Below are 26218 nucleotides of genomic sequence, written 5' to 3' on the forward strand. Positions count from 1 at the left end.
CTTCAGATACAGGAAGGCCACAATGAGGTCACCTGGGAGCCTTCTCTTCTCCAGACTGAACAGCCCCAACTCCTTCAGTCTGTCCTCATAGGAGAGGTGCTCCAGCCCTCTGCTCATCCTCGTGGCCCTTCTCTGGACACCTTCCAGCACCTCCAGATCCCTCTTGTAATAGGGGCTCCAGAACTGGACACAGTACTCCAGGTGGGGTCTCACCAGGGCTGAGTAGAGGGGGAGGATCACCTCCCTTGACCTGCTGGCCACACTTCTCCTGATGCAGCCCAGGAGCTGATTGGCTTTGCGGGCTGCAAGTGCACACTGAGAGCTCCTGTTGAGCTTCTTGTCCACCAGCACCCCCAAGTCTCTCTCCTCAGGGCTGCTTTCCAGCCAGTCACTGCCCAGCCTGGATTTGTGCCTGGGATTGCCTTGACCCAGATGCAGGACTCTGCATTTGTTCTTATTGAACCTCCTGAGGTTGGCTTGTGCCCACCTCTCCAGCCTGTCAAGGTCCCTCTGGATGGCCTCCCTTCCCTCCAGCCTGTCTACTGCACTACAGCAGCAGATTATAATAATGGTTTATTATTCTGTGCTTTTCTTCTGCATGAGAACATGGATTTCTTGGCTGTGGTAGAAAAGAGTCAGTACTGACAAGTATCACACTATCAAGACCACTTTATCACAGCAAATGCAGCCACTGCTGTTTCTGGTGGCTATCTGGTCTGCTTCATGGTGGCAAACCAGACCTTGGATTGCCATGGAAGTGGTTGCTGCGCTAAGCATTGCAGCTCAGCTTTGCTGTCTGAGTTGTGCTGTTTGTAGAGCAGGAGGGTTCTGGAGTAGAACATGGGACAGAAGCTGTGCTGGGTTGAAAGTTGGACTGGATGATCTTGAAGATCTCTTCCACCAAATTGATTCTGTGATCAAACTTTGCATTCTGGTTATCAATACAGTTGCATGTCATCGAAGCATAGCTGAGTAATTGGTAGGTACTAGTATCATAGTATCATAGTATCAGTCAGGGTTGGAAGGGACCACAAGGATCATCTAGTTCCAACCCCCCTGCCATGGGCAGGGACACCCCACACTAGATCAGGCTGGCCAGAGCCTCATCCAGCCTGGGCTTAAACACCTCCTGTAAATGCTTAAGTGGGAAATCTGTTAATGGGAGTATTTCTTTTTAGATGAAATTTTCACCTACTCCAAAGTCTGGTAGGGTGGTAGCTAATAATAGAATGGGTTGGAAGTGACCTCCAAAGGTCATCCAGTCCAAACCCTTCTGCAGTAAGCAGGAGTATTCTCAACCTAGGCCCTGTTGCCCAGAGCCCTCTCAAGCTTCACTTTGAATATCTCCAGGGATGGGACCGCAACCACCTCCCCAGACAACCTGTTCCCATGGTAAAGAACTTGTTCCTAACATCCTATCTAAATCTTGTCTGTTCTAGTTTGAAGCCATTCCCCCTCATCCTATCACTACAGGCCTTTGTAAATGGTCTCTCTCTCTCCATCCTTCCTGTAGGCCCCCTTCAGGTACTGGAAGGTTGCTCTTAGGTCTCCTTAGAGCCTTCTTATGAGCTGATGTGTACCAAACACAAGGATGATCAAGGGCCGCAAGGATGATCAGAGGGCTGGAGCACCTCTCCTATGAGGACAGACTGAAGGAGTTGGGGCTGTTCAGTCTGCAGAAGAGAAGGCTCCGAGGTGACCTAATTGTGGCCTTCCAGTATCTGAAGGGGGCCTACAGGAAGGCTGGGGAGGGACTGCTCAGGATCTCAGGGAGTGCTAGGACTAGGAATGGAATGGAATGACGCTGGAGGTGGGGAGATTCAGGCTGGAGGTGAGGAGGAAGTTCTTCCCCATGAGAGTGGTGAAGCCCTGGAATGGGTTGTCCAGGGAGGTGGTTGAGGCCCCGTCCCTGGAGGTGTTTAAGCCCAGGCTGGCTGAGGCTCTGGCCCGCCTGATGTAGTGTGGGGTGTCCCTGCCCATGGCAGGGGGGTTGGAACTTGATGATCCTTGTGGTCCCTTCCAACCCTGACTGATACTATGAAACACAAAATGCATCTTGAGACACTGAGTACAGCCTGTACTTAGAGAATGATTCTGAAAATAATGCAAGCCTTACAGTGCATGGAATTCCAGCAGTATTCTTTAAGCAGAGAGGAGTATTGCAGACTCCCCCATCATGGAAACCTCTGCCCAAACCACCCTCTAGCTATTTCAAAAAGGGTTTTAAGAGGGGTAGGGAGATGTGGCAGAGGAGAGGTGGAAGAAACATTGCAGTGGGAGGCGTGAAACTTAACCTCCTTAGCTTACCAGGAAAAGAGATTAAGGAGTGACTTGATTGTGATAAATGATTTTCACAGGGAGAAAATCTCAAGGTACTGCAGGCATTTTGGCATTGCAGAGAAAAAGCAAGTGGTTTGAATTGATTTCCAGTTACCACATCTGCCTTTTACTGTGGAAGATACTTCACAGTGGTAGTGTGATTAACTCTTAGGGTCAAGCATCAAAGCTGATGCCTTCTTTTTCTGGTGTCTTTAGTCCTGTACGAGATTCAACAGGCTGGTCGAAATAGAGTAGAATAGAATAGAATAGCATAGAATGGAATAGAATAGAATAGACCGGGTTGGAAGAAACCTTCAAGATCACCGCGTCCAACCTATCATCCAACACCACCTAATCAACTAACCCATGGCACCAAGCACCCTGTCAAGTCTCCTGAACACCTCCAGTGATGGCAACTCCACCACCTCCCCAGGCAGCCCATTCCAATGGGCAATCACTCTCTCTGTATAGAACTTCTTCCTAGCATCCAACTTAAGCCTTCCCTGGCACAGTCTGAGACTGTGTCCTCTTGTTCTGGTACTGGCTGCCTGGGAGAAGAGACCAGTATCTGCCTGTCTACAACCTCCCTTCAGGTAGTTGTAGAGAGCAATAAGGTCACCCCTGAGTCTCCTCTTCTCCAGGCTGAGCAACCCCAGCTCCCTCAGCCTCTCCTCATAGGGCTGTGTTCCAAACCCCTCACCAACTTCGTTGCCCTTCTCTGGACTCGTTCCAGCAAGTCAACCTCCTTCCTAAACTGAGGGGCCCAGAACTGGACACAGGACTCGAGGTGTGGCCTAACCAGTGCAGTGTACAGGGGCAGAATGACCTCCCTGCTCCTGCTGGCCACACTGTTCCTGATGCAGGCCAGGATGCCATTGGCCCTCTTGGCCGCCTGGGCACACTGCAGGCTCATGTTCAGCCTACCATCAACCAGTACCCCCAGGTCCCTCTCTGCCTGGCTGCTCTCCAGCCACTCTGACCCCAGCCTGTAGCACTGCATGGGGTTGTGGCCAATGTGCAGAACCTGGCACTTGGATGTGTTCAATCTCCTGCCCTTGGACTCTGCCCATCTGTCCAGCCTGTCGAGGTCCCTCTGCAGAGCCTCTCTGCCCTCCAGCAGATCAACTCCTGCCCCCAGCTTGGTGTCATCAGCAAATTTACTGATGATGGACTGAATGCCCTCATCCAGATCATCAATAAAGATGTTAAAGAGGATGGGGCCCAGCACTAATCCCTGGGGGACTCCACTACTGTCTGGCCACCAGCTGTCTGTGGCACAAATTCTGTGCTGTGCCTGCTACACTGGGTCAGACAGATCTTCACATCAATTTTCAGTTGTGTAATGAGAGGTTAAGGGTAGATAGGATACCTGTTATGGCTGAGCCTTCCTCCTTCATGTTCTTATGTTATTTTTCCTTTTACATTGGAAGTTTGGAATATCTGCATAAACAAAGTGAAATAACAGGTGAAAAAGTAGCTGTGTACTGAATCCTGGACCAGGTCATACTTAGAGTTGGTGCTCTGTAACTTTGGGCCATGCTTATCAAAGGATCATGGCCTGCCAAGTATATTTTTCCTGCTTGGACCTCTTTTAAGTTTTTGAAGGCTTTGAGCTTCCTTTAGGAGCTGCTGTGGATCATAGTATCATAGTATCAGTCAGGGTTGGAAGGGACCACAAGGATCATCTAGTTCCAACCCCCCTGCCATGGGCAGGGACACCCCACACTGCATCAGCCTGGCCAGAGCCTCATCCAGCCTGGGCTTAAACACCTCCAGGGATGGGGCCTCAACCACCTCCCTGGACAACCCATTCTAGGGCTTCACCACTCTCATGGGGAAGAACTTCCTCCTCACCTCCAGCCTGAATCTCCCCACCTCCAGCTTCATTCCATTCCCCCTAGTCCTATCACTCCCTGAGATCCTGAGAAGTCCTTCCCCAGCCTTCCTGTAGGCCCCCTTCAGATACTGGAAGGCCACAATGAGGTCACCTCAGAGCCTTCTCTTCTGCAGACTGAACAGCCCCAACTCCTTCAGTCTGTCCTCATAGGAGAGGAGCTCCAGCCCTCTGCTCATCCTCATGGCCCTTCTCTGGACACCTTCCAGCACCTCCATATCCCTCAACTTTCTAGTGGACATAGAATTCTTTTAAGTAAGAACAGTGATTTATCAGTGAGTCTTTTGGTCTTAATGAGAGCAGTAGACACATTTAATGCACACAGGCAAAAAGCCACTCTCTTCCTAATTGCTTCCATCTTTGGCTCTTGCCTTGCTGTTTTCCTTTTCACTAAATGATGGCTTGATTTTTGCTTTTTTCCTCCAAATCCATTTGGGTCCTCTGGCATTGCTTTGTAGTTTTGTGTATACAAGCTGGAAACCTAATTTGAAACTGATTTGAAAATGGTTTGCGTGTGTTGGTTATTTGTATTTGTTTCAGAACCCTCTATCTTACCACTGAAAGCAAACTGTATCTTAGTAGACTTCTTGTGTCAAAGAAATCCATCAGAGCCCAGAAACCTAATGGTCTGTGGCAGACATAATTTAGGATAGCAGGAGTGCAGCTCTACAGGAGCAGCAGTTGTTGCTGAATATCAAATAATCCTCTAGTCATGAGGTCTGTGTTGATAGGTTGGACTCGATGATCCTCGAGGCCTCTTCCAACCTTAGTTATACTGTGATCCTGTGATCCTCTCTTCTGAGTTGTTTCCCAAGCAATGCTTGGAAATGAGCCAGGCATCACAGAGCTAGCTGCTCTTACTTTACTAACCCAGAGAATTCAGTGTTCTCCCTCTTTCAGGTTCTTCCTGGTTTCTCCAGACAGCAGTTAAAATTTGAGCTGGAAATGAGAGCTTCCATCGCAGCTTTCTGTTTGAAAACAGAACAACAAATCTCATCTACAGCTGGAGGTGGGGAGATTCAGGCTAGATGTGAGGAGGAGGTTCTTCCCCATGAGAGTGGTGAAACCCTGGAATGGGTTGTCCAGGGAGGTGGTTGAGGCCCTGTCCCTGGAGGTGTTTAAGCCCAGGCTGGATGAGGTTCTGGCCAGGCTGATGTAGTGTGGGGTGTCCCTGCCCATGGCAGGGGGGTTGGAACTAGATGATCCTTGTGGTCCCTTCCAACCCTGAATGATACTATGATACTATGATCCTCCTTCCTCTTTACCACCCAAGAGTAAGTTGCAGTGTCTTTTGGGATTTACAGCCATGCTGCATGTGGAAGAAAACCATGTGCAAGTGCAGGTGCCATACTGATCATCCTGTTTTCTCTTTCACCAGATTCCATCGTGATCGGATTTTGGGTTGGTCTTGCGGTTTTTGTCATCTTCATGTTTTTTGTCCTGACCCTGCTGACAAAGACAGGAGCACCACATCAAGAGTGAGTCTGAAAACTGGAATAACAAACCCAGCCTGCTAGGTAGCACATCTTTTGCAGCCCTCAAACACAAGCAGTGGCAGTGCTGACGTTGCGCTGGCTGAGCGCCGTCTTGTCCTAGTCTGCTCTTATGAAAGGGTGCGCTCTGTCCTTGCTTCAAATAGAATCGAATAGAATAGACCAGGTTGGAAGAGACCTTCAAGATCATCGTGTCCAACCTATCATCCAACACCACATAATCAACTAAACCATGCAACCAAGCACCCTGTCAAGTCTCCTCCTGAACACCTCCAGTGATGGTGACTCCACCACCTCCCCGGGCAGCCCATTCCAATGGGCAATCACTCTCTCTGTGTAGAACTTCCTCCTGACCTCCAGCCTAAACCTCCCCTGGCGCAGCCTGAGACTCTGTTCTCTTGTTCTGGTGCTGGCTGCCTGGGAGAAGAGACAAACCTCTGCCTGTCTACAACCTCCCTTCAGGTAGTTGTAGAGAGTGATAAAGTCACCCCTGAGTCTCCTCTTCTCCAGGCTAAGCAACCCCAGCTCCCTCAGTCTCTCCCCATAGGGCTTGTGCTCCAAACCCCTCACCAACTTTGTTGCCCTTCTCTGAACATGCTCCAGCAAGTCAACCTCCTTCCTAAACTGAGGGGCCCAGAACTGGACACAGGACTCGAGGTGTGGCCTAACCAGTGCAGTGTACAGGGGCAGAATGACCTCCCTGCTCCTGCTGGCCACACTGTTCCTGATGCAGGCCAGGATGCCATTGGCCCTCCTGGCTGCTTGGGCACACTGCAGGCTCATGTTCAGCCTACCATCAACCAGCACCCCCAGGTCCCTCTCTGCCTGGCTGCTCTCAGCCACTCTGACCCCAGCCTGTAGCACTGCATGGGGTTGTTGTGGCCAATGTGCAGAACCTGGCACTTGGATGTGTTCAATCTCCTGCCCTTGGACTCTGCCCATCTGTCCAAGCTCTTTCAGGAGATCAGTTCTGTAGCACTGTTATTAAAGTGTTCCCTATTCAGCAAATAGTCAGTAGGCATGCAGTGAGAGAAAGGAATACCTGCATGTGTGCATTTTCATGCTGAAAGGAAGATAATGGGCTGGCTGCCAAATAAGTGGCTTTAGATTACTGTTGTGAAAAGAAAGGGGATTGTTCCAGGTAGGCTTGTGTTATGGTGGAGTAAAACAGAGAAACATTGTTATTGATAGAGTATATGCATATAAAATGCAGTGCAGATGTTAAATGAAGGCCAGTGGGTTTCCACAGGTTTGTGTGTTCAAGTCCAAAAGGTAGGTGTCAGTAGTGATTTTAGTACCTTCCCTTAACACTGTACTTCCTCTACTCTTGGAGTGTGATAGTTTCTGCTGAGACATTCCAGTAGATGCTGAAGTGCAGATCAGTTCCACATTTAACACCAGGGTGCCCTGAAAGTCACAAACTAAGCTTTTTTGTTTCCTTATTTTTTCCCCCCTTCTCTCCCTTTCTAGCTGTTAAGTATGTGCAGACCATGCCTCAACCACTCACTTCCATTTGCACAGCATGCAGGCTGTCAGTGTCCCTCCCTCTGAAAAAGCTTTTGAATCCCATATGTCCTCTCAGGCTTGTGTGCCATTAAGGAGAAATAAAATACCTCTCTGGAGAGTGAGATCACTTGCAGGCAGGTAGCAATGATGAGAAGCTGACTGTGAAAGTCTATTGTTAGTGCTTATTACTTCTAAAAGAAGCCTGCCTGTCTCTGCCTGTTGAGGGCCCTTTGCTATTTAGTCATAGATATGTAGAGTGGCTCTGAGACTTCCTGCAATAGCACATCTCTAGGGACAGGGTCATGCTGAAGAGGACATAGTGTAAGCCTCTTTTGTGCTTCCAATTGTTACTATTTTTTTCTTCTTTGAGAAGTAAATAGAGGCAGAAGAATTCAGCTTCCCAGAACTCTGGGGTTTTTTCTTCCCTTACAGACTGTCACAAAGGCTACAGGCTGGGGACAGAGTGTCTGGAGAGCGGCCAGGTAGAGAGGGACCTGGGGGTGCTGGTTGATGGTAGGCTGAACATGAGCCTGCAGTGTGCCCAGGCAGCCAAGAGGGCCAGTGGCATCCTGGCCTGCATCAGGAAGAGTGTGGCCAGCAGGAGCAGGGAGGTCATTGTGCCCCTGTACACTGCACTGGTTAGGCCACACCTCGAGTCCTGTGTCCAGTTCTGGGCCCCTCAGTTTAGGAAGGAGGTTGACTTGCTGGAACGAGTCCAGAGAAGGGCAACAAAGTTGGTGAGGGGCTTGGAACACAAGCCCTATGGGGAGAGGCTGAGGGAGCTGGGGTTGCTCAGCCTGGAGGAGACTCAGGGGTGACCTTATTGCTCTCTACAACTACCTGAAGGGAGGCTGTAGACAGGCAGAGGTTGGTCTCTTCTCCCAGGCAGCCAGCACCAGAACAAGAGGACACAGTCTCAGGCTGTGCCAGGGGAGGTTTAGGCTGGACGTTAGAAGGAAGTTTTACACAGAGAGAGTGATTGCCCATTGGAATGGGCTGCCTGGGGAGGAGTCACCATCATTGGAGGTGTTCAGGAGGAGACTTGACAGGGTGCTTGGTTGCATGGTTTAGTTGGTTGGGTGGTGTTGGATGATAGGTTGGACATGATGATCTTGAAGGTCTAGTCTATTCTATTCTGTTCTGTTTTGTTCTGTTCTAGCCAGACCTTGCTCCCAAATGTATTTTAAAGTAATTTTAAATGGTGGTGGGCTGACTTTGTTTCTTTTTTTTTCCCCTGCTTGGAGATCTTGTTTCTTAGCTGAGCATCTGGGCCTGTATTCCACAGGAATAATTTGAGAGGGGAAGAAGTGATAAACATAATACAAAGACAATTTAATAGGGGTATTTGTAAAAGTTTGCACACTTGTGACAATGCACTTTGAGATGACAGAGGCTTGCTTTATCTCCTGCTGTTTGCTTGAAACAGGTTGCCTAAAGCATTTAGGAAAATTCCATTATCAGTCAGCTTCTGGATCCAAAGGCCTCTTGTGGCCAAGAAGGCCAATGCCATTCTGGGGTGTATTAGAAGGGCCGTGATCAGCAGGTTAAGAGAGGTTCTCCTCCTCTCCTACTCTGCCCTGCTGAGGCTGCATCTGGAATATTGTGTCCAGTTCTGGGCTCCTCAGTTCAAGAAGGACCTCTGGGAACTGCTTGAGAGTGTCCAGCACAGAGCCACAGTAATGATGAAGGGAGCGGAACATCTTCCTTACTAGGAGGCCCTGAGGTAGCTGGGGTGCTTTAGCTTGGAGAGGATGAGACTGAGAGGTGACCTCATTCATGTTTATAAAGATGTAAAAGGTGAATGCCAAGAGGATGGAGCCAGGCTCTGCTGGGTGATGCCCAATGACAGGACAAGGGGCAATGGGTGGAAGTTGTGGCATAGGAATTTCTATGGAAACATGAAGAAAGCATCTTTTCCCTGTGAGGGTGACAGAACACTGGCTGCCCAGGCATGTTGTGGAGTCTCCTCTGGAGATTTTCAAAACCCACCTGGATGCATTCCTGTATGATCTGCTCTAGGTGATCCTGCTCTGGCAGGGGGGAGGTTGAACTGGATGATCTTTTGAGGTCCCTTCCAGCCCCTAACATTATGTGATTCTGTGATAACTTGATCTGAATTCAGAGTTGGCCTTGCCTTCAGCAGAGCTCTGAAGTCCCTTCTGATGTAAACCTCATCATTTTACTTCAGTAAAAGAAGAGAACCCAGTAATTTCGTTGTTTTAAACATTCTGTGCAGCTTTGTGAGCTGCATGCTTGACTGCATTTACTGTGTGTGCTGAATTGGCATCTTTGTGAGCTGTGGTAACCAGTTGTGTACAGTACTGGCAATACCATCCAGGAATATGCTGAGGGTAGTAAATAGTATTTTTAATAGACGCATATAAAGACTGTAAAACCAGTGCAGACTGTGGGTTTAGTTTGCCTGCATCTTCTGTCTGAATAGAATAGAATAGAATAGAATAGAATAGAATAGAATAGAATAGAATAGAATAGAATGAATAGAATCAACCAGGTTGGAAGAGACCTTCAAGATCATTGTGTCCAACCCATCATCCAACACCACCTAATCAACTAAACCATGCAACCAAGCACCCTGTCAAGTCTCCTCCTGAACACCTCCAGTGATGGTGACTCCACCACCTCCCCAGGCAGCCCATTCCAATGGGCAATCACTCTCTCTGTGTAAAACTTCCTCCTGACCTCCAGCCTAAACCTCCCCTGGCACAGCCTGAGACTGTGTCCTCTTGTTCTGGTGCTGGCTGCCTGGGAGAAGAGACCAACCTCTGCCTGTCTACAACCTCCCTTCAGGTAGTTGTAGAGAGCAATAAGGTCTGCCCTGAGTCTCCTCCTCTCCAGGCTAAGCAACCCCAGCTCCCTCAGTCTCTCCTCACAGGGCTTGTGTTCCAAGCCCCTCACCAACTTTGTTGCCCTTCTCTGGACACACTCCAGCAAGTCAACCTCCTTCCTACACTGAGGAGCCCATATACCTGACTGAATTCTCCATGACTCATCGTTTCATTAGTGAGCTGTCTTGCAGCCCTCCTATAGAACTAGATGTGACAGGGAATCCTGGGTCTTGGGAGAAAGCCAGCCTGACTGATGGATGTGTCTCTGACTTCAGTAAGTCAATTTGGCTGTTCTTTAAAGTACCATTAATGTGAGAGATGAGTGTGGCTGTGTTCAGGTAGGTGAATTCAAAGCAGGATGCTCTGATTTTTTGAGTAGGCTGAGGGGTGTGTGATAGCATGTGCTTTTCAAAATGGTTACAGGATACTTGGAATTGGGTGCATTTTCATACCAGAAGGAGGGAAAAAACCCCAGTCAGGCTATGGATTAGGAGAGAGAGAAATTTAATTAGTTATGGAAATAATGTGTGTTGCACTTCTGCTTGCATGTATCATAGTATCATTCAGGGTTGGAAGGGACCACAAGGATCCACACACACTCACATCCAGCCTGAATCTCCCCACCTCCAGCTTCATTCCATTCCCCCTAGTCCTATCACTACCTGAAATCCTGACAAGTTCCTCCCCAGCCTTCCTGTAGGCCCCCTTCAGATACTGGAAGGCCACAATTAGGTCACCTCAGAGCCTTCTCTTCTCCAGACTGAACAGCCCCAACTCCTTCAGTCTGTCCTCATAGGAGAGGTGCTCCAGCCCTCTGATCATCCTTGTGGCCCTTCTCTGGACACCTTCCAGCACCTCCACATCCCTCTTGTAATAGGGGCTCCAGAACTGGAGGCAGTACTCCAGGTGGGGTCTCACCAGGGCTGAGTAGAGGGGGAGGATCACCTCCCTCGACCTGCTGGCCACACTTCTCCTGATGCAGCCCAGGATCTGATTGGCTTTGCGGGCTGCAAGTGCACACTGAGAGCTCATGTTGAGCTTCTCATCCACCAGCACCCCCAAGTCTCTCTCCTCAGGGCTGCTTTCCAGCCAGTCCCTGCCCAGCCTGGATTTGTGCCTGGGATTGCCTCGACCCAGATGCAGGACCCTGCACTTGCTCTTGTTGAACCTCCTGAGGTTGGCTTGTGCCCACCTCTCCAGCCTGTCAAGGTCCCTCTGGATGGCCTCCCTTCCCTCCATCGCCAACATCAGCTTATGTGACAAGAAGATTTGTTGACAATCTTTCTTAATTTCTGCCTGAAAAGTACTCTGGGTTCATCACTGAGGAGAAGATAGCAGGCTGTGTTTGTTTCTGTAGTTAAAAATGGCCTTAAAACCACATGTGTGCAAGGCTGGGGAAAGGGAGGGCAAGTGTTATGAGGAGAGGCTGAGGGAGCTGAGGTTGTTTAGCCTGTGGAATAGGAGACTCGGGGGGGACCTTATCACACTCTACAACTACCTGAAGGGAAGTTATAGCCAGGGGAGGTTTAGGCTGGAGGTTAGGAGGAAGTTTGACACAGAGAGATTGATTGCCCATTGGAATGGGCTGCCTGGGGAGGTGGTGGAGTCACCATCACTGGAGGTGTTCAGCAGGAGACTTGATAGGGTGCTTGGTTGCATGGGTTAGTTGATTAGGTGGTGTTGGATGATAGGTTGGATGCGATGATCTTGAAGTTCTCTTCCAGCCTGTTCCATTCCATTCCATTCCATGGGTCAGGCTCTTCTCCCAGGCAACTTGTGACAAGATGAGAGGGCATGACCTTAAGCTGCACGGGGGGAGGTTTAGGTTGGATGTTAGGAAGCACTTCTTCATGGAAAGGGGAATTAGACACTGGAATAGACTGCCCAGGGAGATGGTGGAATCACCCCTGGAGGTGTTAAGAAAAGACTGGATGTGGCACATGGTGACATGGTCTAGTCAGTGTGGTGGTGCTAGGTGATAGGTTGAATTTGATGATCTCAGAGGTCTATTCCAGCCTCAATGATTCTGTTCATGTACCCCATCTGTACAAAATGTTGGCTGATACAGTTGCAAAGCTTCATGAAGCTCCTGGGGCAGGTTGTGCAGCCAGATGCAGTAAAGGTGAAATGACTCATTTTATTAGATCACAGAATCGTTCAGGCTGGAAAAGACCCTTGGGATCATCAAGTCCAGCCATTAACCCTACTCTGCAAGGTTCACTCCTAAACCATATCCCCAAGCACCACATCCAAACCACCTCTAAACACATCCAGGGGTGGTGACTCAACCACCTCCATGGGCAGCCCATGCCAATGTCTGACTACTCTTTCTGTGGAAAAAGATCTTTCCTAATGTCTAGTCTAAACCTACCCTGCTGCAGTCTGAGGCCATTCCCTCTTGTTCTGTTGCTGCTTACCTATGTGAATAGAGCAGCACCAGCCTCTCCACAACCTCCTCTCAGGTAAGTGTAGACAGCAATGAGGTCTTCCCTCAGCCTCTTCTTTTTCAAACTAACCATCCCCAGCCCCTTCAGTCACTCTTCATAAGATTTATTCTCCAGGCCCTTCATCAGCTTTGTTGCCCTCTTCTGCACTGGCTCCAGCACCTCCACATCTCTCTTGGATTGAGGTGCCCAAAACTGGACACAATACTCGAGGTGTGGCCTCACCAGTGCCAAGTACAGGGGGACAATCACTTCCCTGTTTCTGCTGGGCACAGCATTCCTAGTCCAAGCCAGGATGCCATTGGCTTTCCTGGCCATCTGATTAAGAAACTGGTTTTGTTTAAGGATTCTGTGGTGAAATCCAATTAGAGAAAAGCAGATCCACAGAAACAAAATCTTCTACAGGTAGAGGTATGTTTGCTGAAAATGTACTCAGGAAGGTTCCTCAGATTCAGGATGGCACTCCTGGGCTGGTACTGAGGATCTGTTTAGACTTCCCAGGTTCCTTTTGGGGCACCAAACCCTGCTATTTTGGAGGATTGGCTGCTTCTTCCTTTCCATGGTTTGCCAAGTACTCCAGGTCACTTCAGGAAGGAGTGTTGAAGTTCTAGAGGAATCTCAAATACCAGCCTCACACCAGTATGCTCCTGTTGGAAAGTGGCAAATGATCTGTGCCCTTACAGTGCACTGAAGTGCAGTGGGCAGAGTATCACAGTATAACTTAGGTTGGAAAGGACCTCGAGGATCATCGAGTCCAACCTATCACCACAGACCCCATGACTAGACCATGGCACCAAGTGCCACGTGCAATCTCCTCTTGAACACCCACAGGGATGGTGACTCCACCACCTCCCTGGGCAGCACATTCCAATGACGAATGACTCGCTCAGTGAAGAACTTTCTCCTCACCTCGAGTCTAAACCTCCCCTGGTGCAGCTTGAGACTGTGTCCTCTTGTTCTGGTGCTGGCTGCCTGGGAGAAGAGACCAAACCCCTCCCGGCCACAACCTCCCTTCAGGTAGTTGTAGAGGGCAATGAGGTCACCCCTGAGCCTCCTCTTCTCCAGGCTAAACAATCCCAGCTCCCTCAGCCTCTCCTCACAGGGCTGTGCTCAAGGCCTCTCCCCAGCCTTGTTGCCCTTCTCTGGACACCTTCAAGTGTCTCAATGTCCTTCTTAAACTGAGGGGCCCAGAACTGGACACAGGACTCAAGGTGTGGCCTAACCAAAGCAGAGTACAGGGGCACAATGACTTCCCTGCTCCTGCTGGCCACACTATTCCTAATGCAGGCCAGGATGCCATTGGCCCTCCTGGCCACCTGGGCACACTGCTGGCTCATATTCAGGTGGCTGTCAATCAGCACACCCAGGTCCCTCTCTGCCTGGCTGCTCTCCAGCCAACTCCGACCCCAGCCTATAGCTCTGCATGGGATTGCCATAGCCAAAGTGCAGCACTCGGCACTTGGACTTGTTGAATGCCATCCCATTGGACTCTGCCCTTCTGTCCAGTCTGTCTAGGTCCCTCTGCAGAGCCTTTCTACCCTCTAACTGACTAACATCTGCTCCTAACTTGGTGTCATCTGCAAACTTGCTGATGACTGACTCGACCCCCTCATCCAGATCATCAATGAAGATGTTGAAGAGGACAGGGCCCAGCACTGATCCCTGGCGAGTCCAGGGCTTAATACTGAATGCAGCAGAGTGGAACCCCACATTGCAGGCTGGAAAGGGAGTCTGGCTTAATTCATTGGCAACTGCTTGCTTTGAGTGGTTCTCAGGATGTATGATGTTCAAGGTGTCCACCATCACCTCCCTGCTATCTTACCAACAGCTTCTGGAGCTCAGAGGGTCTTGTTGACCCAAGTATTGCAAAAGGGATTTGATTGTTAAGGTGGCTTTCCCCCCTTTCACAGTAAAACTGGGATTTCTGAGGCTGCCTTTTGTGTTTTTCAGTGTTCACTCCAAAGATACACAGCTGGGCTGTACTTACTGCAGTGAGCAAGGCTAGCAGGTTTCTACTCTAGTGAAAAATTCCTCTCCAAACTACTGAAAGCTAATGTTTGTAAACTCCAGAACTCAAAAATAGCACTGTGGGTTAGACCATGGTTCCCTACTTAAGAGCACAGGATTGCTCTCTGCTCTATGTCCTCAACACTCTGGGTAATTGTAAAATGTCTTTCCATCTTCTGTTCATCCATGTAGATTAGATTGTAAGTCTCATGTGCCTCTCTCTGCAGTCAGCCTTTACTCCTGCATAAGTTGGGAGATGGACCACGAGGATGAGCAGAGGGCTGGAGCACCTCTCCTATGAGGACAGACTGAAGGAGTTGGGGCTGTTCAGTCTGGAGAAGAGAAGGCTCTGAGGTGACCTAATTGTGGCCTTCCAGTATCTGAAGGGGGCTACAAGAAGGCTGGGGAAGGACTTGTCAGGATCTCAGGGAGTGATAGGACTAGGGGGAATGGAATGAAGCTGGAGGTGGGGAGATTCAGGCTGGAGGTGAGGAGGAGGTTCTTCTCCATGAGAGTGGTGAAGCCCTGGAATGGGTTGTCCAGGGAGGTGGTCGAGGCCCTGTCCCTGGAGGTGTTTAAGCCCAGGCTGGATGAGGCTCTGGCCAGGCTGATCTAGTGTGGGGTGTCCCTGCCCATGGCAGGGGGGTTGGAACTAGATGATCCTTGTGGTCCCTTCCAACCCTGACTGATTCTATGATTTCTATGATTCTATAACTCCCTGGATGATAAAGCACTTTCCACACCTATGGACTAGTAGTTCTCTAAGTACATTTTAAGCTTTCTTCTGAAGTCACTTCTTCCTAGGCTTATAGCACTTGTCTGTCTTTCTGTGCTGATTTGCTATTTCCACTCTCTGTGCCACAATACTACATAGAAACTGTTGATGACAGGATTGCAAAACTTTGTAGGCAACTTAATTCATGGTGGGCATTATCAATGCAAAAATGTCAGTCAGAATAGAATTAACCAGGCTGGAAAAGACCTTTGAGATCATCAAGTCCAACTCAACACTATCTAATCAACTAAACCATGGCACCAAGCACCCCATCCAGTCTCTTCCTAAACACCTCCAGTGATGGTGACTCCACCACCTCCCTGGGCAGCCCATTGGAGTCACCATCATTGGAGGTGTTTAGGAGGAGACTTGATAGGGTGCTTGGTTGCATGGTTTAGTTGATTAGGTGGTGTTGGGTGATAGGTTGGACGTGATGATCTTGAAGGTCTCTTCCAACCTGGTCTGGTCTGGTCTGGTCTGGTCTGGTCTATTCTATTCTATTCTATTCTATTCACCAGTCTCTCTTTCTGTGAAGGTTTCTGTGAAGTTCTGAAGGCTAGCACAGTATTATTCCAGCCTGTTTGCCTCCCAGTATGCATGCAGTAGATTATTACTTAGTTACTTGCATCAGTTTGAATGTTATGCTTTGTGGGGATTGACTTCTACATGCTTCACGTGGAAATGCAGCATGAACCAATGTAGTTGTGACAAACTAGAGGACTGCTTTGATTTCAAGGGCAGAGTAACTGGTTTTGTTAGGATAGGGTTCTTGTATCATGGAATGGAAGTAAATTAGCATTTGAGAAGCAGGGCTCTTAAGACTAACTCTGACTGAAAGACTAATGGTAGATCCCCTCTGAACTCAAAGGTTTTAGGAGAAGATTTCTGGAAGAGAGGCATCTAAGGCTTTCAGAAGCTGAAGGCACTCACTTCCTACTGCAGACTTTAGTGAATTAAATGACAGTGTTTCTTTCAAATCTTGTCAGTGCTGGGTGCACCTCTAGGTGATCAGCGATCTGGCTCCAGTTCACATGTAAGCAGGATGACTTATTAAAGCTCCTGTTCCGAGTTCTACTCTGCTTGCCCTCTGGGTACCTTTCAGGCTTTCAGATGCAAATGCCTTGCATTTTGTGATGACAGGATATAAATTCAGCCTGACAAGGATTGTGTTACTGTAAAAAAGACATTTTTTACTGTAATCATGGAATGATCTGGGCTGGAAAAGAGCTCCAAAGGTCATCTAGTCCAACCCCCTCTAACAGGGGCATCCTCAACTAGATCAGGCTACCCAGAGCCCTGTAAAGCCTCACCTTAGAATATCTCCAGGGAAGGGGCCTCAGCTACCTCCATGGGCAACCTGTTCCAGTGTTCCACTACCCTCATGGTAAAACAATGTATTTACCTGTAAAACTTCCATCTAGCTTGAGCTTTTCTCACCCCCTGTTGTTCATGGTTCCTCCACAAGCTCATGCAGAGTCAGGCTGGTTTGAGCTAAGGCTTCTAGAAAACTCTTAAGATGTCCTTCCCAGACTTTCTGCTTGAATTATCAGGGCTGCCAGTCTTTATAGCAGGTCTTGAGTTCCAGCTCTCCTAATTTGGAAGTCTGAATGTCATTGAAGTCGGTGGCAAAGCTGGTTTGATGTCTGGACAAGGAAGCACTCAAGTGATGCCTTTGCTGGCAGCAGTGCTGCCTGTGTCTCAGATTTTACCTTTTTTTTTTGACCACAGATTTTTCTCAGAGTGTTCTGTAAGCCATTTTACTTGATATTAAGAGGGAAATGCTGAAGAGTATTTCTGAGCTCATTCAGTGAGCTGATTGTGACAGCATATTGATTACTACAAGTGCCATTTAAGAGTGCTGATAACTTATTTCGTGGAGAACGATCACGACAAATCGAGGTTTAAAATAACTTCAGCAGAAAATAAGCTGCAGTGCTGGCTTTGCAAGAGGAGAATAGAATAGAATAGAATAGAATAGACAAGACAGGCTGGACATGAGGAGGAAGTTCTTCACTGTGAGAGTGGTGAAGCCCTGGAACAGGTTGTCCAGGGAGGTGGTTGAGGCCCCATCCCTGGAGGTGTTTATGACCAGGCTGGATGAGGCTCTGGCCAGGCTGATCTAATGTGGGGTGTCCCTGCCCATGGCAGGGGTGGGGTTGGAACTAGATGATCCTTGTGGTCCCTTCCAACCCTGACTGACACTATACTATGAAACCAGGTTGGAAGAGACCTTCAAGATGATCAAGTCCAACCTATCATCCAACACCACCTAATCAACTAACCCATGCAACCAAGCACCCTGTCAAGCCTCCTCCTGAACACCTCCAGTGATGGTGACTCCACCACCTCCTTGGGCAGTCACTCTCTCTGTGTAAAACTTCCTCCTGACCTCCAGCCTAAACCTCCCCTGGCGCAGCCTGAGACTGTGTCCTCTTGTTCTGGTGCTGGTTGCCTGAGAGAAGAGACCAACATCCTCCTGTCTACAACCCTCCTTCAGGTAGTTGTAGAGAGCAATAAGGTCACCCCTGAGTCTCCTCTTCTCCAGGCTAAGCAATCCCAGCTCCCTCAGCCTCTCCTCACAGGGCTGTGTTCCAAACCCCTCACCAACTTTGTTGCCCTTCTCTGGACATGCTCCAGCAAGTCAACCTCCTTCCTAAACTGAGGGGCCCAGAACTGGACACAGGACTCGAGGTGTGGCCTAACCAGTGCAGTGTACAGGGGCAGAATGACCTCCCTGCTCCTGCTGGCCACACTGTTCCTGATGCAGGCCAGGATGCCATTGGCCCTCCTGGCTGCCTAGGCACACTGCAGGCTCATGTTCATCCTACCATCGACCAGTACCCCCAGGTCCCTCTCTGCCTGGCAGCTCTCCAGCCACTCTGACCCCAGCCTGTAGCACTGCATGGGGTTGTTGTGGCCAATGTGCAGAACCCGGCACGTGGATGTGTTCAATCTCCTGCCCTTGGACTCTGCCCATCTGTCCAGCCTGTCAAGGTCCCTCTGCAGAGCCTCTCTACCCTCCAGCAGATCAACTCCTGCCCCCAGCTTGGTGTCATCAGCAAATTTACTGATGATGGACTCAATGCCCTCATCCAGATCACCAATAAAGATGCTAAAGAGCACAGGGCCCAGCACTGATCCCTGGGGCACACCACTAGTGACTGGCTGCCAGCTGGATGTGGCACCATTCACCACCACTCTCTGGGCTCAGCCTCCAGTCAGTTCCTAACCCATCGCAGTGTGCTCCTGTCCAAGCCATGGGCTGACCGCTTGGCCCGGAGTTTGCTGTGGGGGATGGTGTCAAAGGCCTTGCTGAAGTCATAGAATCACAGAATCAGTAAGGTTGGAAAAGACCTCAGAGATCCTCAAGTCCTACCTCTTACCTACTACCTAACACCTCCTGACAACTAACCCAAGGCTAGGGGTGCCCAGGGACAGGACAGGGGGCAATGAGCACAAACTGGAATCCAGGCGGTTTCACTTCAATACAAGGAAAAGATTCTTTGGTGTGAGGGTGCTGAGCCTGGAGCAGGCTGCCCACAGAGGTTGTGGAGTCTCCTTCCCGGGTTTCAAAACCCAGGTAGACTGTAAAAGTCCAGGTAGACTACATCCACAGGCCTCCCCACATCCACCATGTGGGTTACCTGATCATAGAAGGAGATCAGGTTGGTCAGGCAGGACCTGCCCTTCCTTAACCCATGCTGGCTGGGCCGGATCCCTTGGCCAAGGTTGTTACACCTTCCTTTCTTCTTGCTCACGCTTGCTGAATCTGAATTTACTGTTAAGGACTGGAATGATTCTTCTTTTGTGCTCACTGTGTCTTTCTTTATTTCCTTCCCCCCCTCCCCAGCAATGCAGAACCTTCTGAAAAAAGACTTCGCCTGAACAGCTTTGTGGCAGATTTTGGCAGACCTCTGGAGCCAGAGAGGGCCTTTTCCCACCAGGCAGCTGAGGAGTCCCAGTCGCTTTTCCATTTCTGTATCAATGAAGTGGAACATTTGGGCAAAGCGAAACAAAGTCAGAAAGCTCCAGGTCTGGAGAGCAATATCCACTTCCAGGAAGTTCCCAGGACCAGTGGAATGTTTGAGGAGGACCTAAACTGTCTCACAAAATTTAACATTCCCAACTTTGTGAACACTGAGCAGAACTCTTCGCTAGGAGAGGATGACCTTCTCATCGCAGAGCCACCCATCGTTTTAGAGAGCAAATCCGTCGGGCAGTCTTCCCATCGGATCTCTGACTGAAAAGTCTTTGCCTTTGAGCCAGACATTCCTCTGCTTCTCCAGTTTGAAGCCTTTCTGGGCCTTCTGGTGTTTTGATAGAAGGGATTTCAGGCCTGTGCTTTTTATCACAGTATAACTAAGGTTGGAAGAGACTTCGAGGATCATCGAGTCCAACCTATAAACACAGACCTCATGACTAGACCATGGCACCAAGTGCCACATCCAATCTCCTCTTGAACGCCTCCAGGGATGGGGACTCCACCACCTCCCTGGGCAGCACACTCCAATGATGAATGACTCGCTCGATGAAGACTTTCTCCTCACCTCAAATCTAAACCTCCCCTGGCGCAGTCTGAGACTGTGTCCTCTTGTTCTGGTGCTGGTTGCCTGGGAGAAGAGACCAACCCCTTCCTGGCTACAACCACCTTTCAGGTAGTTGTAGAGGGCAATGAGGTCACCCCTGAGCCTCCTCCAGGCTAAACAATCCCAGCTCCCTCAGCCTGTCCACACAGGGCTGTGCTCAAGGCCTCTCCCCATCCTTGTTGCCCTTCTCTGGACACGTTCAAGTGTCTCGATGTCCTTCTTAAACTGAGGGGCCCAGAACTGGACACAGGACTCAAGGTGTGGCCTAACCAATGCAGAGCACAGGGCAGAATGACTTCCCTGCTCCTGCTGGTCACACTATTCCTAATGCAGGCCAGGATGCCATTGGCCCTCTTGGCCACCTGGGCACACTGCTGGCTCATATTCAGGCAGCTGTCTATCAGCACCCCCAGGTCCCTCTCTACCTGGCTGCTCTCCAGCCAACTCTGGCCCCAGCCTGTAGCTCTGCATGGGGTTGTTGTGGCCAATGTGCAGAACCTGGCACTTGGATGTGTTCAGTCTCATGCCCTTGGACTCTGCCCATCTGTCCAGCCTGTCGAGGTCTCTCTGCAGAGCCTCTCTACCCTCCAGCAGATCAACTCCTGTCCCCAGCTTGGTGTCATCAGCAAATTTACTGATGATGGACTCAATGCCCTCATCCAGATCATCAATAAAGATGTTAAAGAGTGCAGAGCCCAGCACTGATCCCTGGGGGACACCACTGGTGACTGGCTGCCAGCTGGATGTGGCACCATTCACCACCACTCTCTGGGCTCGGCCCTCCAGCCAGTATACAAGGAATGGCTGTGCTGACAGAGCTTGGTTCAGAGAAGAAGTAAACCACTGAATGCTTTATTCTGTGTTCTAAACCTTTTGCCCAGCATAAGTTTTGCTTTCTGGGTGGGGTTTGTTTTGGTTTTCTTTCTTGTTTTGTTCTCTGTTTTTAAATGAGTGCCCCCTCCACCTACTGTAATCTGTAGGGATTGTGAAGGCTGGAGCCTAGCACTGGGAGGTGTGTGAAAACTCCTCAGCCAAGAAAAGTGTAAACCTCAAATTAAGACTGAAGCAAGGAATGAACAGGCAGCCCCCCAGGGTGGTTCTGCAGCTTCTGCCACTCCCCAAAGGGATATCACAGTATCACAGTATAACTTAGGTTGGAAAGGACCTCGAGGATCATCGAGGATATCTGAAACTGAGCAGCACAATGGATGGCTGCTTGGCATTCTCTTCAGTTTCTGACTCCTAGCTGCTTTTTCATGCACATTAAATCCAACTTTAAAATCTTCCAGAGGGAATACCTTGCATATTAAATTGGTTAAAGTGCTTACAGAATGCTACTACCACCTGCTGCTGCTGATTGCCCTGGAGACTAGCTTCAGGGTGGGTAAGATTGCACTGGGGAAGGGATCTGAAGCAAAAATGGCTGAAGAAAATTTCCCTTGGGGGCTTTTTCAAAGCCAGGAAAAGCACTATCCCTCTGCCAGGCCTGCCAGCTTGTGGGCAGAACCAACACCATCCAGGCCTTCAGGCTATGAGAAGCCTCAGGGAAGGCAGTGACTAGCACAGGGTGAGCAAACAGAGCTTGTGTGTGCCCAGGTGGTGCTGCAGCTGCCTGCAGCTTTCAGGTTGCCTGGAACCAGTGAAACCTGATGAATGAACTCCCAGAAGAGGACCCAACATGGTTACAACACGGCCAAAAGCCAGGTCTCTCCCAAACTGGTCTGGTCCTATCCTATCCTATCCTATCCTATCCTATCCTATCCTATCCTATCCTATCCTATCCTATCCTATCCTATCCTATCCTATCCTATCCTATCCTATCCTATCCTATCCCTATTTATATTCTATTCTATTCTATTCTATTCTATTCTATTCTATTCTATTCTATTCTCCCAACTCAAACTGAGCTCCTGTGCAAAACTGCAGCAGTTGAGATGTCTGGCTGCAGGAAGTGCCTTCCCCTGGTGCTTGTTCTGATGAGCAGCAGTGACACTGCCTTTCTGCCTTGTGAACAGATCAAGGGATTACTGAGCCAGGTGGTGGAGCTGAAGGAAGGGGTGGGAAGGTTGAGAAGAATGCCAGAATGAAATAGATTGGTGGAATCAGACCATGCAAGGGCAGCAAGTGGAGGCTCTTTGAGAAGCAGAGAATCCTCTCCTCTCATGTCACCAGGTAGAAGGAAGTGGTCTAAGAAAAGGGGAGGAATGGATACAGGTCCCTGCATGGGGAGGCAGGTGAACCTCTTCCCAGCCTCCCTCACCTTCCCAGTTACACAATGGATACAGAGCACTGGAAGTTGAGAGCCAGGATCGAGAGGCCTCTGTCCTACTCCTATCAGGTGGAAGACAGAAGCTTAAATGAAGCAGGTGAGTGGTGGTGGGTGCATGGCCATGGCAGGGGAACCTCTTCTACAAGGAAGAAGAGTTCTGGTTGTTGGAGACTTGCTCCTGGCAGGAGCAGAGGGCCCAGTGTGCAGGGTTGAGCCTCATCATAGGGAATTCTGCAGTTTCCTGGGAATATCACTGAGGAACTCCCCAGCATGGCATGGTCACCAGACTGTTATCCAGACAGGTGGGGAGGAAGCTGCATCCTATAGTCTGAGGGCAATGAAGAGAGACTTCAAGGCCTTGGGCTGGTTGGTGAAAGCATCTGGAGCACAAGTGATTTTCTCTTCTCTACTTCTAGTACCTGTCCATGATATGGAAGGGAGTAGAAGAATCCAGTCTGTAAGTACCTGGTTCCAAGACTGGTGCCTCAGGCAGGGCTTTGGATTCTTGGACACTGGCTGGGTTTATAGGACACCAGGACCAACGGTTGTGCATGGGAAAAGCTGATCTCCACTGGGGAAAGCATTCTAGGGCAAGAACTAGCAGTGCTCATTCATGCAGCTTTACACTGGAGTTGAAGGGGGATGTGGTGGTTGTGCTGGGCTTGCACCAGTGGGGCAGTGTTCCAGTATTAATGAAGACCAGAAAGCCTCCCACCCCCTAGGGTAGAATCAGCCTGCTCAGCTCACTCCCTGAAGTGCCTGCACACCAATGCATACAGCACAGGTATTGAACAGGAGGAGTTAGAGATCCATCTGTGGTTGAGGGGTTATGATCTGGTGGCAACCACAGACAAGGTGGGACAGCTTACATGAGTGGAATGTGGTCATGTCCTTTCTAGGAAACAGGTCAGCAAAGTAAGGTGGAATTGCTCTCTACACATTGGCCACAGCAACCCCATGCAGTGCTACAGGCTGGGGTCAGAGTGGCTGGAGAGCAGCCAGGCAGAGAGGGACCTGGGGGTGCTGGTTGATGGAAGGCTGAACATGAGCCTGCAGTGTGCCCAGGTGGCCAAGAGGGCCAGTGGCATCCTGGCCTGCATCAGGAAGAGTGTGGCCAGCAGGAGCAGGGAGGTCATTCTGCCCCTGTACACTGCACTGGTTAGGCCACACCTCGAGTCCTGTGTCCAGTTCTGGGCCCCTCAGTTTAGGAAAGATGTTGAGTTGCTGGAGTGTGTCCAGAGAAGGGCAACAAAGCTGGGGAGGGGTTTGGAGCACAGCCCTGTGAGGAGAGGCTGAGGGAGCTGGGGTTGCTTAGCCTGGAGAAGAGGAGGCTCAGAGGAGACCTTATTGCTGTCTACAACTACCTGAAAGGAGGTTGTAGCCAGGTGGGGGTTGGTCTCTTCTCTCAGGCAGCCAGCAGCAGAACAAGAGGACACAGTCTCAGGCTGCACCAGGGGAGGGTTAGGCTGGATGTTAGGAAGAAGTTCTTCATAGAAAGAGAGATTGGCCATTGGAATGTGCTGCCTGGGGAGGTGGTGGAGTCACCATCACTGGAGGTGTTTAGGAAGAGACTGGATGAGGCACTTGGTGCCATGGTTTAGTTGATTAGATGGTGCTGGATGATAGGTTGGACTTGATGATCTTGAAGGTCTCTTCCAACCTGGTTAATTCTATTTATGTACTGAGTTCAGGCTGGGGGTGAATAAAGGGTGAGTTGAGAGTTTGTGGGTGTGAATTAAGGGGCAAGAAGCATGACTGATACTGTTCTGAGTGTTTATTACAGACCACCTGATCAGGATGAAGAAGCTAATGAGGACTTCTATGGGCAGCTAACAGCAGTCTTGCAATCACAGGCCCTGGTTCTCATGGGGGATTTTAACTACCCAGATACTTGCTGGAGGACCTCCTCAGCCAGGCAGCCACAGTCCAGGAGGTTCCTCCAGTGCACTGATGGTAACTTCTTGATGCAAATCATGGATGAATAGACTAGACTAGACTAGACCAGGTTGGAAGAGACCTTCAAGATCATTGCGTCCAACCCATCAACCAATCCAACCCACCTAAACAACTAACCCATGGCAGCAAGCACCCCAGCAAGTCTCCTCCTGAACACCTCCAATGATGGTGACTCCACCACCTCCCCAGGCAGCCCATTCCAATGGGCAATCACTCTCTCTGTATAGAACTTCTTCCTAACCTCCAGCCTAAACCTCCCCTGGTGCAGCCTGAGACAGTGTCCTCTTGTTCTGGTATTGGCTGCCTGGGAGATGAGCCAAGTAGGAGAGGAGTGCTGCTGGACCTGATACTCACCAGCAAGGAGGATCTGGCTGAAGCAGTGAAGGTTGGGGGCAGCCTTGGCTGTAACAGTCATGAGATGATGGAGTTCAGGATCTTGTGTGGTAGAACAGAATACCAAGCAGGATCACAACCTTGGACTCAGCAGGGCCAATTTTGGCCTTTTCAAGCAATTGCTAGGGGAAATCTCATGAGACAAGGTACTAGAAAGCAAAGGGGCCCATTGGATAGTTGGTTAATATTCAAGGACCTCCTCTTCCAAGCTCAAGATGAGAGCATCCTAAAGGGTTGGAAATTGAGGAAGGCCTCCTTGTAATTCAACCTTGCAAGGGAGCTGAAGGACAACAGAAAGGGCTTCTTCAAATGCACTGCAGGAAAAATTAACACTAGAGGCAATGTAGGCCCAGTGCTGAGTGAGGTGGGTGCCTTGGTGACAGAGGACACAGAGAAGGCAGAGTTACTGAATGCCTCACTTGTCTCCACCTACACTGCTGGAGGCTGTCCACAGGAGCCCCAGCCCCCTGAGATGCCAAAGGAAGATATGACAAAGGAGTTTTCTTTGCTTGAGGAGGACTGGGTTGGGGAAGAGTTAAGTCATCTGGACATCCATAAATCCATGGGTCCTGGTGGGAGGCATTTGTGGGTGCTGAGGGAGCTGGTGGAGGTCATTGCCAGACCACTCTTCATCATCTTTGGTAACTCTATTCTATTTAAATTCTATACCTGGGAAAGAACAACTCCTGGTGTCAGTACAGGTTGGTGATTGATCTGCTGGAGAGCAGTGAAGGGGACCTGGGGGTCCTAGTGGATTGAAGGTTGACCATGAGACAGCAATTTGCTCTTGTGGCCAAGGCCAGTGCCTTTCTGGGTTGCATTAGAAGGGCTGTGGTTAGTAGGCTGAGAGAAGTTCTCCTTCCAATCTACTCTGCCCTGGGCAGAGTATTGTGTCCAGTTCTGGGCCCCTCAGTTCAAGGACCTCAGGGAACTGCTTAAGAGAATCCTGCACAGAGCCACAAAAATGGAGTGGAACATCTTCCTTACGAGGAGAGCCTGAGGGAGCTGGGGCTCTTTAGCTTGGAGGAGACTGAGGGATGACCTCATTCATGTTTATAAAGATGTGCAGGGTGAGTGCCAAGAGGCTGGAGCCAGGCTCTGCTGGGTGATGCCCAGTGACAGCACAAGGGGCAATGGGTGGAAGCTGAGGCTTAGGAAGTTCCATGGAAACAGGGGGAAAAATGTTTTCCCTGTGAGGTTGACAGAGCACTGGAACAGGCTGCCTGGGGGTGTGTGTGTGTGTGGAGTCTCCCTCTCTGGAGATACTCAAAACCTGCCTGGATGCATCCCTGAGTGATCTGCTCTGGGTGCTCCTGCTCTGGCAGGGGGGTTGGACTGGATGAGCTTTTGAGCTCCCTGCCAAGCCTTGAACATTTTGTGATTCTGTGAAAAGCAAATTGGTGCCTGTAATTGCAGCACTTCAGAGGGACATCCTGGCAGCTGCCCAGTGAGTTCTGCACACAGGCAGTCATTTTATCTTTTTACTTATTTTTATTGTTGCTGCAAACTTTCAGTTGGGTTAAGTGCAGGCTTCAGTAGCTGAATCACAGGAAATCAGCTAAACTATTCTGTAGTTAACTACCTGCAAATGGTGGTGGTATGTTAGGCTGGTGTTACGCTTGTAGGCTGCAGCTTCTCCTTTTTAGCTCCATACATGGCCCTCTCTTGACTGGTAGGCCAGTGAAGGGCTAGCAGGCTTTGCAGCTGTTGGGAGGACCAGCTCCAAAAGC

General features: G+C 49.8%; 1 protein-coding gene across 2 annotated transcripts in view; it reads left to right on the forward strand.

The window, feature by feature from the left end:
- MRAP2 (melanocortin 2 receptor accessory protein 2) overlaps positions 1-19931 on the forward strand; it is a 39218-nt gene extending 19287 nt beyond the window's left edge. For both annotated transcript variants that reach the window (XM_068147138.1, XM_068147148.1), the window contains 2 exons: positions 5592-5691; positions 19135-19931. In XM_068147138.1, coding sequence (XP_068003239.1) covers positions 5592-5691; positions 19135-19528 — 494 coding nt within the window. In that variant the 3' untranslated portion in view covers positions 19529-19931. The remainder of the gene's footprint in view (positions 1-5591; positions 5692-19134) is intronic.
- The last annotated feature ends 6287 nt before the right edge of the window (positions 19932-26218 follow it).

The sequence above is a fragment of the Melanerpes formicivorus genome, unplaced genomic scaffold (assembly GCF_026170545.1).
Source record: "Melanerpes formicivorus ecotype bairdi unplaced genomic scaffold, bMelFor1.0.p_v2 SCAF_2, whole genome shotgun sequence".
NCBI lineage: Eukaryota > Metazoa > Chordata > Aves > Piciformes > Picidae > Melanerpes > Melanerpes formicivorus.